This window comes from Aphelocoma coerulescens, chromosome 27 (genome assembly GCF_041296385.1).
Source record: "Aphelocoma coerulescens isolate FSJ_1873_10779 chromosome 27, UR_Acoe_1.0, whole genome shotgun sequence".
In the NCBI taxonomy this organism is placed as follows: domain Eukaryota; kingdom Metazoa; phylum Chordata; class Aves; order Passeriformes; family Corvidae; genus Aphelocoma; species Aphelocoma coerulescens.
Genome location: NC_091040.1, coordinates 4,679,962 through 4,692,698, shown reverse-complemented (window position 1 = coordinate 4,692,698; position 12,737 = coordinate 4,679,962). Strand labels below are relative to the sequence as shown.

Genomic DNA, 12,737 nt, shown 5'->3' with positions numbered 1-12,737 from the left:
TGTGATGCAGGTTGTTTTGCTGGGCAGGCTCACAAAGCCCTTTTTCATCTTAGTGTGAGGTGTTTAAAAATGCTAATTAACTCTACTAACTTAATGTGGTGTTTGAGGTATCTGGTGTCAGGGTGGTGTAAGAAGAGAATTTTTTGATGTGGCAACAGTGAAACTTGTCCTGAGGTGGCTGGCCCCTGTGTGGCAGCTTTTAACACAACACTGGAGCTTGACCTGTACTATCAAAGGACAGGGATCCAGACAGGGGCCCAAATCACTTCTGAGAATGTCACGATTGAGTCATGCATCCAAACTACATTTAAGAACACAGCAGTTGAGGCAGGCACCCAAATCACACATGAGAACACCAGGGCTGACTACCACAGCATAGTCAGGCGATCAGTGGCGTGATAATCCCACTCCACTCAGAACTCAGCTGATGGCATCTAGAATACTGTAGTGAGTTTGGGGGTCTAATAAGAGAAAGATGCATCTGTGAGAAGGGCTGGAAGGATCATCCAGAGAACTACAGGCCTGTTGATGCCATTAAGACTTTTTGTCTGTTATTTTATACCCCTGTTATACCTTTTTACAACTTCTGTATTCCTAGTGCTTTTTTCCTACATTCTTGGACTTGTTTGTCAAGCTGAGAAACTCAACATTTTAGAAGCTTTGTAGCCAGTGATCAGTGTGCCCCAGGCCCCAAGGTCCTCTCCAGAACACATTCTGTAAACCAAGATAGAACCATCCAGGGGAAGGTTCCTTGGGGAGGGGGGCTCACTCGAGCCTCTCATTGGGGAATCTTTGACAGATATGCTAAGTAGTAAGACCTATAATGTTATACCAGATCTTTTGGGGCTGTGCATTGCGGTGTGCATTTCGGTGCATATGACCTGGACGTGTGCACCTAAGGATCCTTAAAATAAATACCAAGGTAAAATCTCTTTTTCCCTTCTAACCGTGTTTGGCTCTTGATTTTAAGACCAGGAAAAGGCATCGCTGTCAGTCTGACCTTGGCACCAGGGCAGGTTATGGAGCAGATCATCTTGAGCACAATCACACGGCACAGACAGGACAGCCAGGTGATCAGGCCCAGTCAGAATGTCTTTATGAAACGCACACCCTACTTGACTAACCTGATCTCCTGTGACAAGATTACCCACTAAGTGGATGAGGAAAATGTTGTAGAAGTTGTTTACCTGGACTTTAGTAAAGTCTTTGACACCATTTCCCACCAAATTTTCTTGGAGAAACTCACTGCTCATGACTTGAATGTGGCTTATATTCACTGGATAAAAATTTGGCTTTATGGCCAGGCTCAGAAAGTGGTGGTGAGTGAAGTTAAGTCCAGTTGATGGCCAGTCACTAGTGGTGTTGCCCTGGGCTCAGTATTTAGTCCAGTTTGGATTAGTATCTTTATGGATGACCAGGACCAGGGGATCAAATGCACCCTCAGTAAGTTTGCAGATGACTCCAAGTTGGATCCTGTTGATCTTCTAGAGGGCAGAAATGTTCTACAGAGGGATCTGGCCAGGCTGGATCAATGGATCAAGGCCGGTTGTATAAGGTTCAACAAGAAGAAATGCTGGGTCCAGCCCCTGGGTCACAACAATCCCCTGCATCACTACAGTCTTGGGGCAGAATGGCTGGAAAGCCACTTGGGGGAAAGGACCTGGGCATGCTGATTGACAGCAGTGGAACATGAGCCCAGGTGGGCAAGAAGGCCAGTGGCACGTGGCTTGTAACTGCAATAGTGTGGCCCGTGGGACCAGGGCAGTGATTGTCCCTCTGTGCTGGGCAGTGGTGAAGGCGCACCTTGAGTCCTGTGTCCAGTTCTGGGCCCCTCACTGCAGGAAAGACTGAGGCACTGGAGTGTGTCCAGAGAAGGGAACAGAGCTGGGCAAGGGTCTGAAGCTGACTCCTGTGAGGAGTGGCTGAGGGAGCAGGGGTTGTTTAGCCTGGAGAAAAGGAGGCTCAAAGGGGACCCTATTGCTCTCTAAAACTCCCTGAAAAGAGATTATGACAACATGGGGATCAGTCTCTTCTCCCAAGTAACAAGTGATAGGATGAGAGAAAATACCCTCAAGTTGCACAGAGGGAGATTGACATTATATATGATATGATATATATTATATATGATATTAGGAAACATTTCTTCACTGAAATGATTGCCAAGCATGGCAACAGGCTGCCCAGGAAAGTAATTGAGTCATCATCCCTGGAGGTATTTAAAAGATGTGTAGATGTAGTACTTCGTGATATGATGTAGTGGTGGGTGTGGTAGTGTTAGATATATGGTTGGGCTAGATGATCTGAAAGCCCTTTCCAACCTAAATGATTCTATGATCCCTTGAAAGATTTTGGCCAAGTGGAGCAAGTTGAGCAGAAGAGGGACTGGATGGGACCATCCAGTCCCTCTTCTAAGGGGCTGGAGTACTTGGTTGAGCAGGAAGGATGAAGGGAATGGGGGTTGCTGAGTGTGGAGTAGAGAATGCTTTGTGGGACACGTAGAACCATCTGTGGAAAGATGGCTGGGGGTAATATCTGAGGAAATGGAGAAGTTATATTCACATCCTAACAGAAGTTACAATGGTATGGGAATTATGGGGTAAAATACAGTTGTTGCTCCCTAGATGGAATGTGGTTGGCAGCACTTGAAACCTATTCCACAATGATTCCCCACACCCACAATATGCAACCATAGCACCTGCTAAGGGGTTGGAACGGAAGGTGGAGTGGAGATACTGCAGCCAGGCTCTGTTGGTATCCTTGCAGGGAGGGGAACTCCAAGGTGCTTTGCAGCCCATAAACTGCTCAGCACCTGCCAACCAGGAGACAGATGTCCTGCTGCTGAGCCAACAACTGCGGCAAAACCACTCTCCTCAGATGAACTGGGTTCATTACAGTCTAATTGTAATATTAATGTACAACTCCCTCCCCAGTTTCCCCGCCCCTGAGGTACGACCTCCCCTCACTGGGCACGGGCTCTGTGTTCTTTTTGGCTGTACCTTTAAAAGCGAAGTGAGAATTTTACACTCATCAGTGATAAAGTATGTATGACTAGAGTCACTCAAGATCCACCTAAACATAAATAAATAAAAGTAAGTGGAGGATGGGGGAAAAGTTAGGGAAGACACCATTGTAACTTGTGGGATGAGTGAATGGACTGAACCTGGGATGCTTATTGGATAAGAACCACACTCTGTGCACACTGAAGAGTTTTATTGGGGATTGGAGCTTGGCTGTATATTTCTTTGAATACATTATTGCAGTCAGATTCTATCATTGACAAGGTCAAACCTTGACCTGTCACAATTTTTTATTGATAAGAGTGTTATACTGTAAACTGTCACTGTTAGTACTTCACTGGTGTTTGCAGTCTCCAGCGGCGGGGAACACACTCGAATTCTGTGGAAGACCCACTAAGGGGTCAAAAAGTGGGAAGACCTGCTGGGGGGTCTCCGTTAGGCTGTTGGTGTTGACTGACTGAGTCAGTCAAGCCGCCCTCGGATCCAGCAGGACAGCTCAGTGCAGGGTCCCCCCAAGGGGACGCTGACAGAATGGTCAGGCACAAGGGTCTCGGCTTTCCTGGGGCACTGACAGACAAATTAAACACTAAGGGTCAAGGAAACCTTTTTCACGTGACAACATCTCTGATCTAGCTCTAGTCACTGAATTGTGTTGAATCATTCTATCCAGCCCTAGCTAGGTAGAGAACTTTGAAAAGCAGACGATCACCTTCTAAGCACAGCCAAAGCAATCCTGTGATAATGGTCCCCATACAAGCATACCCTATAACCCCCCATGTCATTTCGTGGGGGCATATACAGGGGAAATGATGACACAGAGGCAAGGGATCAAATGCAGCAGAACTTTAATGAGTCAAAAGATGAAAGCTAGGTAAATCTGAACAAAAGGAGCACCAGAGGCAGATAGGAGTCTGCACCAAATAACTGTGGTGGAGATCTCAGGAGATGTCCATCTGCCTGCCCTACAGAGGGAGCAGGGCCAGCAGGTCGTCCCCAGGCTGGCTGAGTGCAGCTCACAGCCCAGGGGAGCACAAGGCAACAAGGACACAGGAGGGAAAGCAGAGAGTGGCAGAGGGCACAGGCAGGGATGGGCCGTGCTTCCTGAGAGCCCAGGCTGGCCTCAAGCTTTTGCAAGGGCTGCTGGGGTTGTTCAGCCCCTCAGGAAGCAACAAGCCATTTCTCCATCCCCAGTGAAGTACTGCCTTGTTGAGTCCCTGGGTTCCTTCCCCAGGCCCATCTCCAGCAGCTTTAGCAGGGGAAACACCTTCTGCCACAGAGGCCACTGCCCAAGCCTGAGAGGCCAAAGCCCCCGGAGCTGATGGGCACTCCCTGAGAGCTGAGGATGCTGCCAACGGCAGCCGAGGTGGAGGATCCCACGGCGGTGTTCTGTGGGAAGGAGCTGAGGATGGGCCCGGGCAGGGTCACCACCACAGGAGAGGGTTCGATGATGACGGTGGAGTCCTGGCACTGCCGGACACAGGGCTCATTGCAGCTGTTGGCCAGCGGGGTGGGGCCGCAGGGCTGGCAGGGCCGGCACGGGGTGTAGCAGGACATGTCTTGGGGCTGCAGATGCACCTGGCAGAGAGAGCAGGGGAAGCAGAGCAGAAATTGTGGATGAAGAGCAATCTTTCACCCCACTAAGAGTGAGATAAGTCACAAGTTGGAGAAAAGAGCTGGGGACTATGCAGCGAGATCCACAGGTATCACCCTCCTTTCTTCCCAAAAGAACCCTCTGGACTGCAACAAAGCCCAAAGAGGTTCCTTCCTAGTCCATAGCTCAGGAGACACTTAACCAAGTTTCAACCTCTGGTCATGGAAGAACTTCATCCCCTTCCCTCTCCCATGATAGCAGTTCCAAGACCCCACGTACAACTGGGGCAGGTATGAGCTGAGGTGCGTTGGAGAAGTATGAAGAGAAGGAGAAGAAAGAGCTTCAGACTCACCTTTTACCAACGGAGATGGAGGTGAGAGGACTGGATGAGAGAGTGAGGAGAAGAATATGCTTTTATACTGCTCTTGCAGTGCCTCAGGCCCACAGACATTGCATGACAGCAGTAATTTTCCAGCAGACTCATCTCAAAAACAAAATGTTCTACCTAGTGGCGCAGGTTGTGTTTTGGTTTCTGTCAACCTGTGCTGCCATTTCATTTTCTCATTTTCAACATTCCTGCTCTGCTTTCATGTGCTGAGATGAAGCACCCAAGGATATCCTGGGTGATGTTGTGTCAGTGAAGGCGGAAGATGTGTTGGAAATGTGATGGGGTCCCATGAACGTGGGGGATGCTGGCTTGGACCAGTGAATTGTAATTGTTTACAGCTCCCTTTGTAGCAAGAAGTTTCAGCTCTCTTCCGATTGCTGAGCTTTTCTCTGGGAAGAATGTTTACCAGTTTGTCTGAGTATGAAGGACTAGGGACAACCAAAGCCTGCCTGGCTTTGAACCAGGCAAAATATGTGGAGGGCACAAGAAATTCTTCTATGTAGATGAGAAGTCCAAAGGATGACTGGGGCAGCTTCACTGAGGACAGGGGTTACAGGAAAGGTGGAGTTACTCAAAGGATTCTTGGCCTTGGTTTTTACTAGCAGGAATTGCTATCAAGAGATTGGGCTCCTTGGAAAGTCATCAGCAGGAAAGGCTTATCTGCACTAGGGTAGGATCAGGTGTGGGAACAGTTAAACATTGACTGAAATGAGAGTGTGTGACGGTGCCGTGCACCCGTGAGGGATGGTTGATGTCTGGTCTCTCTCAACTCCCTTTGAAAGACTCAGCACTCACAGAATACTTTGCAGGACTGGAAGAAAGCCAGTGGACCTCTTGTCTTCAAGAAGGTCATGAAGAAGGAGCCATGTCAGTCAGCCTCACCTCAATTCCTGCAAAAGTAATGGAGCAAATAAACCTGGAAGCAATTTCTCAGGATAAAAGGACAAGAAGTTGCCTGTGAGGGGTCAGCATGGATTTCTGGAAGCTTGACAAATCTCATTACATTCTCTTATCTTGTGCCTGGCTCTGGTGGGTGAGGGAAGTTCGGCAAATATTCAACTAATCTAACTAAGGCCTTTGATGCTGTTGCCTGTAACAATCCTTAGAGACAAACTGACAAAATACAGGCTGGGGAAGAGAGTGGTACAGAGGATGGAAATCTGTGAAAATTGTTGGTCTCCAAGGGTTGGGATGAGAGGCACAAAGTCCAGCTGGCAGACACTCATTCCTGGTGCACTGCAGGGCCCAGACTGAAGCCTGCACTGTTTAACTCCTTTATCCAAGATCCTGCACTGGGGGGAGAAAAATCTCCTGCCCCACTACAGGCTGGAGATGATTGGCTGCCAAAGAGCTTCACAGCATAGGACAGGGGTTCTGGAAGGCACCATAAGACAACCCTGGGTGGAAATGGCATCCAACAATGTCTTGGGCTGCTTAGGAAGGGGGTGTCTTTCAGATGATGGAAGGTAATCTCAGAAGTGCAGAGATAGAGGAGACAGTGCCTCTCTCAACTCTTCACCTACAAGATCTCCCAGGCTGCTGAATCCCCTAAAAGAGTTCCAAGAGGGTGGGGGAGCCTTCCCAGCAGTGAATGGGTCTCAAAAAAAAGACTGCCTGACAAGAGTCAACCAGTGAAAGCCACCTAATGCATTCTGGATCACTGCTGCTATGAAGCAAGTTCTAGGCTATCTGGAGAACTGGGCCACAGGAGCCTTCTAGCATTCAAGAAGGGCAAATGGCAAGATCTGCACTTGGAAATGAAAAACCTCTTTCAGCAGTATGGGCTGGAGACTGAACTATGCTACAATCTGAGAACCCTCAGCTCTCTTGTGAGAGATGTTCTTCGGGGAAAGACTTGGAGGGGGGAGTGGATGCACAAGCCTCATCCTCCTGGCCAAAGAGACCATGCTGTGTTGAGGAGCTCTCCTGAATGCTCAGTGGAGGGATAGAAGGGGTTGCAGAAAAATCTCCTCACTCGTTGGGACTTATCCCTGGTCCTGTGCCTTGAGTATTCGCTTGGTATTTGTGCTTCAGCATACCTTGTTTCCTGTGCCGGAAAAGACTTGCTTGGAGAGGAACCCAGCATCCTTGGGGAAGCAGGAACTTGTCCAACTCCCTAGTAAATGAGGGTTGTCAGTGATAACCCCTGCAGTGCCACGTACCTGAGAACACTGAGAGAGGGGATGCGCTCAGAAATGCCCTGGATACAAAACCAGCTCTGAGACTACATCAAGGAGTGATGCACTTCCCTGCCCTGCAGACATGGAGGCAGCTGGGATGTGTCCCAGGAGGACAAGGGAATGCCTTCAGTAGGCAAATTTCCAGGGAGAGACTCTCCCTACCTGTGGTGAGTCATGCTCCAGTTTTGGGTTGGCTGTGTGTCAGCCTTTTGGTGTGAGGTCGAGCCAGAAGGGTGTGATGTCTGTAGACCCATGTCCCTTGCAGGGACACAACTGCCCTCCAGCAAGGGCAGATCCATCCATAACCCAGGAAAGCTGCTGCAAGCACTGGGCTGTACCCGAGTACACAGCTTCAGGCAGCCACAACAGCTATTGCTGACAGCATGACCTTCTTGCCAACACTCCCACAGCTTCAGGGGCTCACAGGACAGTCAACATGTTTTGGAAAAGTCTCTCCTGTTGGTCAGGGTTTAAGGCATACAGCCAAAGTTCATGGCACTGTGAGGAGAATGGGACAAACAAGATGCTGTGCCAAGACCCAACACACCCCTCATGTAGTGAGGAGAGATCTGACCCCACCAGAACTGTGGAGTAACCATGGTACTTAGGAAGGATGACATTTTCCTTCTTCATGGTGACTGAAGGCAGTTATATGAGACCCCCAGAGACTGTCATGAGAGGGGATGTCTCTTCCAAGTAAATCTGTAAAGGATTGAGGGAGAAGGATAAGGCACATCATTAGGCACAGGAGTCTTTGTGTACCCAGGACAGGCTCCTGCATTGGCAGGGGGAGATTCAAACCTTTCTGTAATGAGGTTTGAAAGGAACATTGCCAGATTTCCAGGTTCCATGTCCTACCTCTGCACAGACCCCTCATACACTTAAGGGTGCATCTTGTGGTGATAGTGACATGATCCCTCATGGGAAGTCCTAGGATCTGTCATCCTGGAACTTGAAAGGAGCCTACACAGCATAATGGGCACGTCAGAAATGAGGAAATGTACTGGCAATGCTGATGGAAACCAAAACACAACCTGGGGCATTAGGTGGGATGTTTTGCTTTGGAGATGAGTCTGTTGGAAAATTACTGTCCTCATGCAATGACTGTGGGCCTGGGGCAGCACAGGAGCAGTATAAAAGCAGTTCCACCTGCTCACTCTCTCATCCACTCCTCTCCTCCACTCAATCTCCTTGGGAACAAGGTGAGTCTGAAGCTCTTTATTCTTCTTTTATTCATTCTCATCATTATCCTTCCATGGGATTTTTCAGCACAAAACTGTCCCTTTGTTCTACATCTGATTTTGGTGTTGCTTTCCATGGGAGAGGGAAGGGGGCAAAAGAGGTGACATGGAGAGAGGTTGGAGCTCAGTTAGGTGCCTCCTGTGGTATGGGCTAGAAAGGGACCTCTGGGTGCTTGGTTGCATTTTGCAGGTCTCTTTTGGGCTTTGGAGAAGGAGAAGCCTGTGCGCCTCCCTATAATAATTCCATCTCTTTGTGCCAGCTCGTGTCCTCTCTTCTTTGTGGTGGTGTTACAGGCTTCTACTCATCCCTTATGCTTTTCTATCCCGTCTTCTCTGCCAGGTGCATCTCCAGCCCCAAGACATGTCCTGCTTCACCCCGTGCCGGCCCTGCCAGCCCTGCGGCCCCACCCCGCTGGCCAACAGCTGCAATGAGCCCTGTGTCCAGCAGTGCCAGGACTCTACCGTGGCCATCCAACCCTCCCCAGTTGTGGTGACTCTGCCCGGGCCCATCCTCAGCTCCTTCCCACAGAACACCGCCGTGGGATCCTCCACCTCAGCTGCCGTTGGCAGCATCCTCAGCTCTCAGGGAGTGCCCATCAGCTCTGGGGGCTTTGGCCTCTCAGGCTTGGGCAGTGGCCTCTGCGGCAGAAGGTGCTTCCCCTGCTAAAGCTGCTGGTGGTGATTCCAGGGTATGAACCCAGGGACTCAACAAGATGGTACTTCACAGGTGATGGAGAATTGGCTTGTTGCTTCCTGAGGGGCTGAACAACCCCAGCAGCCCTTGCAAGAGGACTCTTGGGAAGCACAGCCCATCCCTGGGGCCCATCTGCCCTCTTCCCCTCTCTGCTTTCCCTCCTGTGTCCTTGTTGCCTTGTGCTCCCCTGGGCTGTGAGCCCCCCACAGCCATCCTGGGGAGGAGCTGCTGGCCCTGCTCCCTCTGTTGGGCCGGCAGATGGACTTCTAGAGGGTTCTCAGCCACAGCTATGTGGCACAATCTCTTATCTGTTCCTGGTGCTCACTGCACCATGACCATTGCTTGAAATGACCTAATTTCCCTCTCTTGACTTATTAAAGTTCTTCTGCATATAAGCCCTTGCCTCTGTGTCATTACCCCTGCAGATGCTCTCCCAAGATGACCAGGGAGAGAGGTGTTGCTCATTCTTTGTTCTGGGAGGAGGTGTTTGGGAATGCTTCTAAAGCGACTGGTAACACAGACTGACATCAAGTTTGCTTAGTGAGACATGGGATTACTCTCTGCTTTCTAAATCTTGCAAAACTAGCAGGATGATGATATTCCAGCTGCCAAAGGGATTTCATTGCTAGTGGCACCCATGGCCAGCTTAAATCTCTGTGGATGGAAAGTTCATACAGAGCACCACTGTTTCTCTAGTGCACCAGCCCAACCCCTCCTCTAATTTCTGAGCAGATTTAGATGCTGCTTTTCACAGTTATTCTCGCACAGCCGATTTGATTGCAGAGACACCACAGCTGCATCATCAACTTCAAGCCACGGCAGAGCCACTGTTGCTGGCAAAGCAGCCACAGGCATCCAGTGCTCAGTGCTGGGCCATCCCAAGGTGGGAAGTCACTGTCACAGCCTCCCCAGTCCCTGACCTTTTCCATAGCCGTGGCATGGTTGCTCTTGGCAGTCACCAACTACACCAAATGTGTGAACTGAAATACATGCAGGTAACCAAAACGGCCAAAATCTACACCTAAAGTGTAAAGGGCAGATTTATTCCATCACCATGCTGGCAAAATGGGGAGACAGACACTGCTGAGCTTATTCCATCTTATAAGGGACAAAAAGGGCTTGCAATAGGCCTGTGCCCTGCTTAACTCAGGGCCTGATGCAGGCCCATCCTTTCACAAGTCTGTGTTTTTATAACCTCTGAGCTTCTTAACTCTCTTCCCCCCCCTACAAGAAGGCCCAAGCCTGTGGGAAAAATGCTTTAAAGTCTTTAACAACACCCTGTTATCTTCTGTGAGAGAATTCAGTTTCTTTCAGCAGGTGTAAAACAACCCAGAGCAAACACAAATGTGTGAAATTTTCATACTGAGTATTTCTAGCATCTCCCAGGTGCAAGTTTGACCTTTGAGTGAAAAGAACTCTAAAACCAACTTATTTTCTTTCTCCTTGCCAATCTTCCATTTTTAACTGTTACCTCCCAACAACCCACCAGTGTGAGGAGATGGACTCCTCATGGGAAGATTGGTTGGGCTCCCCAACATCTGCACGGTGTTCTCAAAGGCTGAGGAGGGAATTTGTGTTTGGGGTGCAGCGAGGAAGGGCCTCACTGCTCCTGGCTCAGCAGAAGCTAGGAACATCTTCCTCAGTGGCAAGGGATGGTCTCTAGACAGGAGCCTATGTCTCACCCTTCCTTCTCTCAGGGAAGACCCTGTGCTCTGATTGGTGCTTGCCATATCCCCCCTGTCTTGGTTTGAAAGACAGGTGTCTGCTAAGGAAGGCAGAAGCCCCCCTTGGAATGGCAGATGCGACTCCCCTTCCCTCCTAGTTATTATAATTTTGAAATCAAGGGGCTTTTAGGCAAAGATGTGGGAAATAGGAATAACAGTTCTTTACTATTACATATCTATATGTGTATAGCCAGTCAAACAAACAACAACAACTATGACAGTAACAGCAAACACAAACCCAGTCCCAGCCTTCTCGGCTGTCAGGCCCTTTCCCCTCGGGTGCAGTTCCGCTCGCAGCCGGCAGGGATCGCTGGCGGCTCCCTGTGAGCAGGGCAGGTGCGATGGTTCCCCCGCGGCTGCAGGGGGCGCTCCGGAGCGAGCTCGGGGAGCACGCGGCTCTGGTGCCCTGGGATCCCAGGAAGGGATGGAACAAAGACTTCACAAACCCCTGGGCAGCCGATCCTGGTGTCCGGCTGGACCCTCGGGAACAGCAGGCTGGAACGGCAGGCTGGAATGGCAGGCTGGAACGGCAGGGATGAACACAAATCCCAGGTGGCAGATGAGATATAGCCTAACGGCGACCCTCCGGAGGTCTGGGCAGGCAGGGCGAGCACGGCTACAACGTAACAAAGGCTTGAAGCAACAGTGGGGCAGGATGGCCATGGCCTGGCTCCGAGCGGGGCAGGGAATGCAGGCTTTGGGATCCCGGGGCTTCTCCAGCAGAAGGAAAAACAACCGAAGAAAGAAGCCTCCCTCTCTGTCAAAACGCTGAGACTGACTGACCACACATCCAGGTGAAACAAAAAAAGTAGGCAGCTCTTTTGTTTTTCTTAAGTACCCAGCCATTTTTTCCCCTAGCAGCCTGTATGGGGGAAATTCCTTTAACAGAAAAAAACCCCCAGGAGAGCTCCTAAAACCCCATTACCCCCCCCAGAGCAACACCTTTCTCTCTGGCAGCTGGGGACAGCGTGGGGAGAGAGAAGGACCACACAGAGGCACAGGCTAGGATGCAGCAAAACTTTAATGAGTTGGAAGAGGGAAAGGAGGTCCTCTGAGTGGGCAGTGTGGTGCAGGGAGCACCAGGGGGAGGTAGGAGACTCTGTCCCTTGGCCAGGGTGCAGTTCACATCTTGGATGGAGCTTAGCCAGTGATCACAGCCCAGGGAAGGACATGAGAGCAGAGACAAGAACGAACAGGGGAGAAACAGGCAAGTTAGACAAGGGCCATGGTTTCAGAGAGCCCAGGCACCCCTCCTCCAGTGCAGGTGGAGCTATGGATGCTCAGTGCCTCTGAAAGCAAGGCTCAGGATCTCCATGCTCAGTCCATTTCCATCTTCTGGCTTCCAGGGGGTCCTTCTGTGGGGTTGCCACCAGCAGCTTTAGCAGATCCTGTTGCAGTAGCGGTTGGTGATGCAGGAGAGGTCAAAGCCACCAGAGTTGATGGGCACTCCGCTGCAGCTGAGAGCACTGCCAACGGCAGCGGAGGTGGAGGATCCCACCACGGTGTTCTGTGGGAAGGAGCTGAGGATGGGCCCAGGCAGGGTCACCACCACGGGCGAGGGTTCAATGACGACGGTGGAGCTCTGGCACTGCCTGACACAGCACTCATTGCAGCTGTTGGCCAGCGGGCAGGGGCCGCAGGGCTGGCAGCAAGGGTTGCAGGGCTGGCAGCAGGACATGGCTCGGGGTCACAGGTGCACCTGGCACAGAGAAGAAAGGGACAAAATGGGGATGGTTGAGGAGCTGCCTCTCCACCCACCACAAGGGAGCCAAGACACAGGCTGGCCTGGGAGCTGGAGCCAGTGCAGGGAGGACCACACAACTCTTTGCCTGACCCCCACCACTGAGCAAGGACAGACAGACCCATGAAAGCACTTTCTTAGTCAGGAGAACAAGAGTCCCC

At 50.7% G+C, this 12,737-nt stretch overlaps 3 protein-coding genes across 4 annotated transcripts; 1 reads left to right on the top strand and 2 right to left on the bottom strand.

The window, feature by feature from the left end:
* Window positions 1-4,265: 4,265 nt before the first annotated feature.
* On the bottom strand, window positions 4,266-4,571 carry LOC138099376 (feather keratin 1-like). The gene has a single exon (XM_068996565.1). It carries the CDS (start codon window positions 4,569-4,571, stop codon window positions 4,266-4,268), a length of 306 nt encoding a protein of 101 aa, XP_068852666.1.
* Window positions 4,570-9,084, top strand: LOC138099375 (feather keratin 1-like). Of its 2 annotated transcripts, XM_068996564.1 has the most exons (3): window positions 4,570-4,594; window positions 8,338-8,378; window positions 8,758-9,084. In XM_068996564.1, the coding sequence occupies exons 1-3, from the start codon at window positions 4,570-4,572 to the stop codon at window positions 9,082-9,084; spliced, it is 393 nt and encodes a 130-aa protein (XP_068852665.1). The 2 variants fall into 2 exon arrangements, with proteins under 2 accessions (XP_068852665.1, XP_068852664.1); XM_068996563.1 differs by lacking the exon at window positions 4,570-4,594 and having other exon boundaries at window positions 8,277-8,378.
* A 3,129-nt stretch (window positions 9,085-12,213) lies between these two features.
* On the bottom strand, window positions 12,214-12,513 carry LOC138099122 (feather keratin Cos1-1/Cos1-3/Cos2-1-like). The gene has a single exon (XM_068996187.1). The coding sequence runs from the start codon at window positions 12,511-12,513 to the stop codon at window positions 12,214-12,216; it is 300 nt and encodes a 99-aa protein (XP_068852288.1).
* Window positions 12,514-12,737: the final 224 nt, after the last annotated feature.

What these genes read in the sequence shown, in the direction of transcription:
- LOC138099376 (XM_068996565.1), bottom strand. Translation starts at nt 4,571, where the DNA reads ATGTCCTGCTACACCCCGTGCCGGCCCTGCCAGCCCTGCGGCCCCACC.
- LOC138099375 (XM_068996563.1), top strand. Translation starts at nt 8,277, where the DNA reads ATGACTGTGGGCCTGGGGCAGCACAGGAGCAGTATAAAAGCAGTTCCA. An exon ending in TCAATCTCCTTGGGAACAAG is followed by an intron (nt 8,379 to 8,757) that starts GTGAGTCTGAAG and finishes CTTCTCTGCCAG; the next exon opens with GTGCATCTCCAGCCCCAAGA.
- LOC138099122 (XM_068996187.1), bottom strand. Translation starts at nt 12,513, where the DNA reads ATGTCCTGCTGCCAGCCCTGCAACCCTTGCTGCCAGCCCTGCGGCCCC.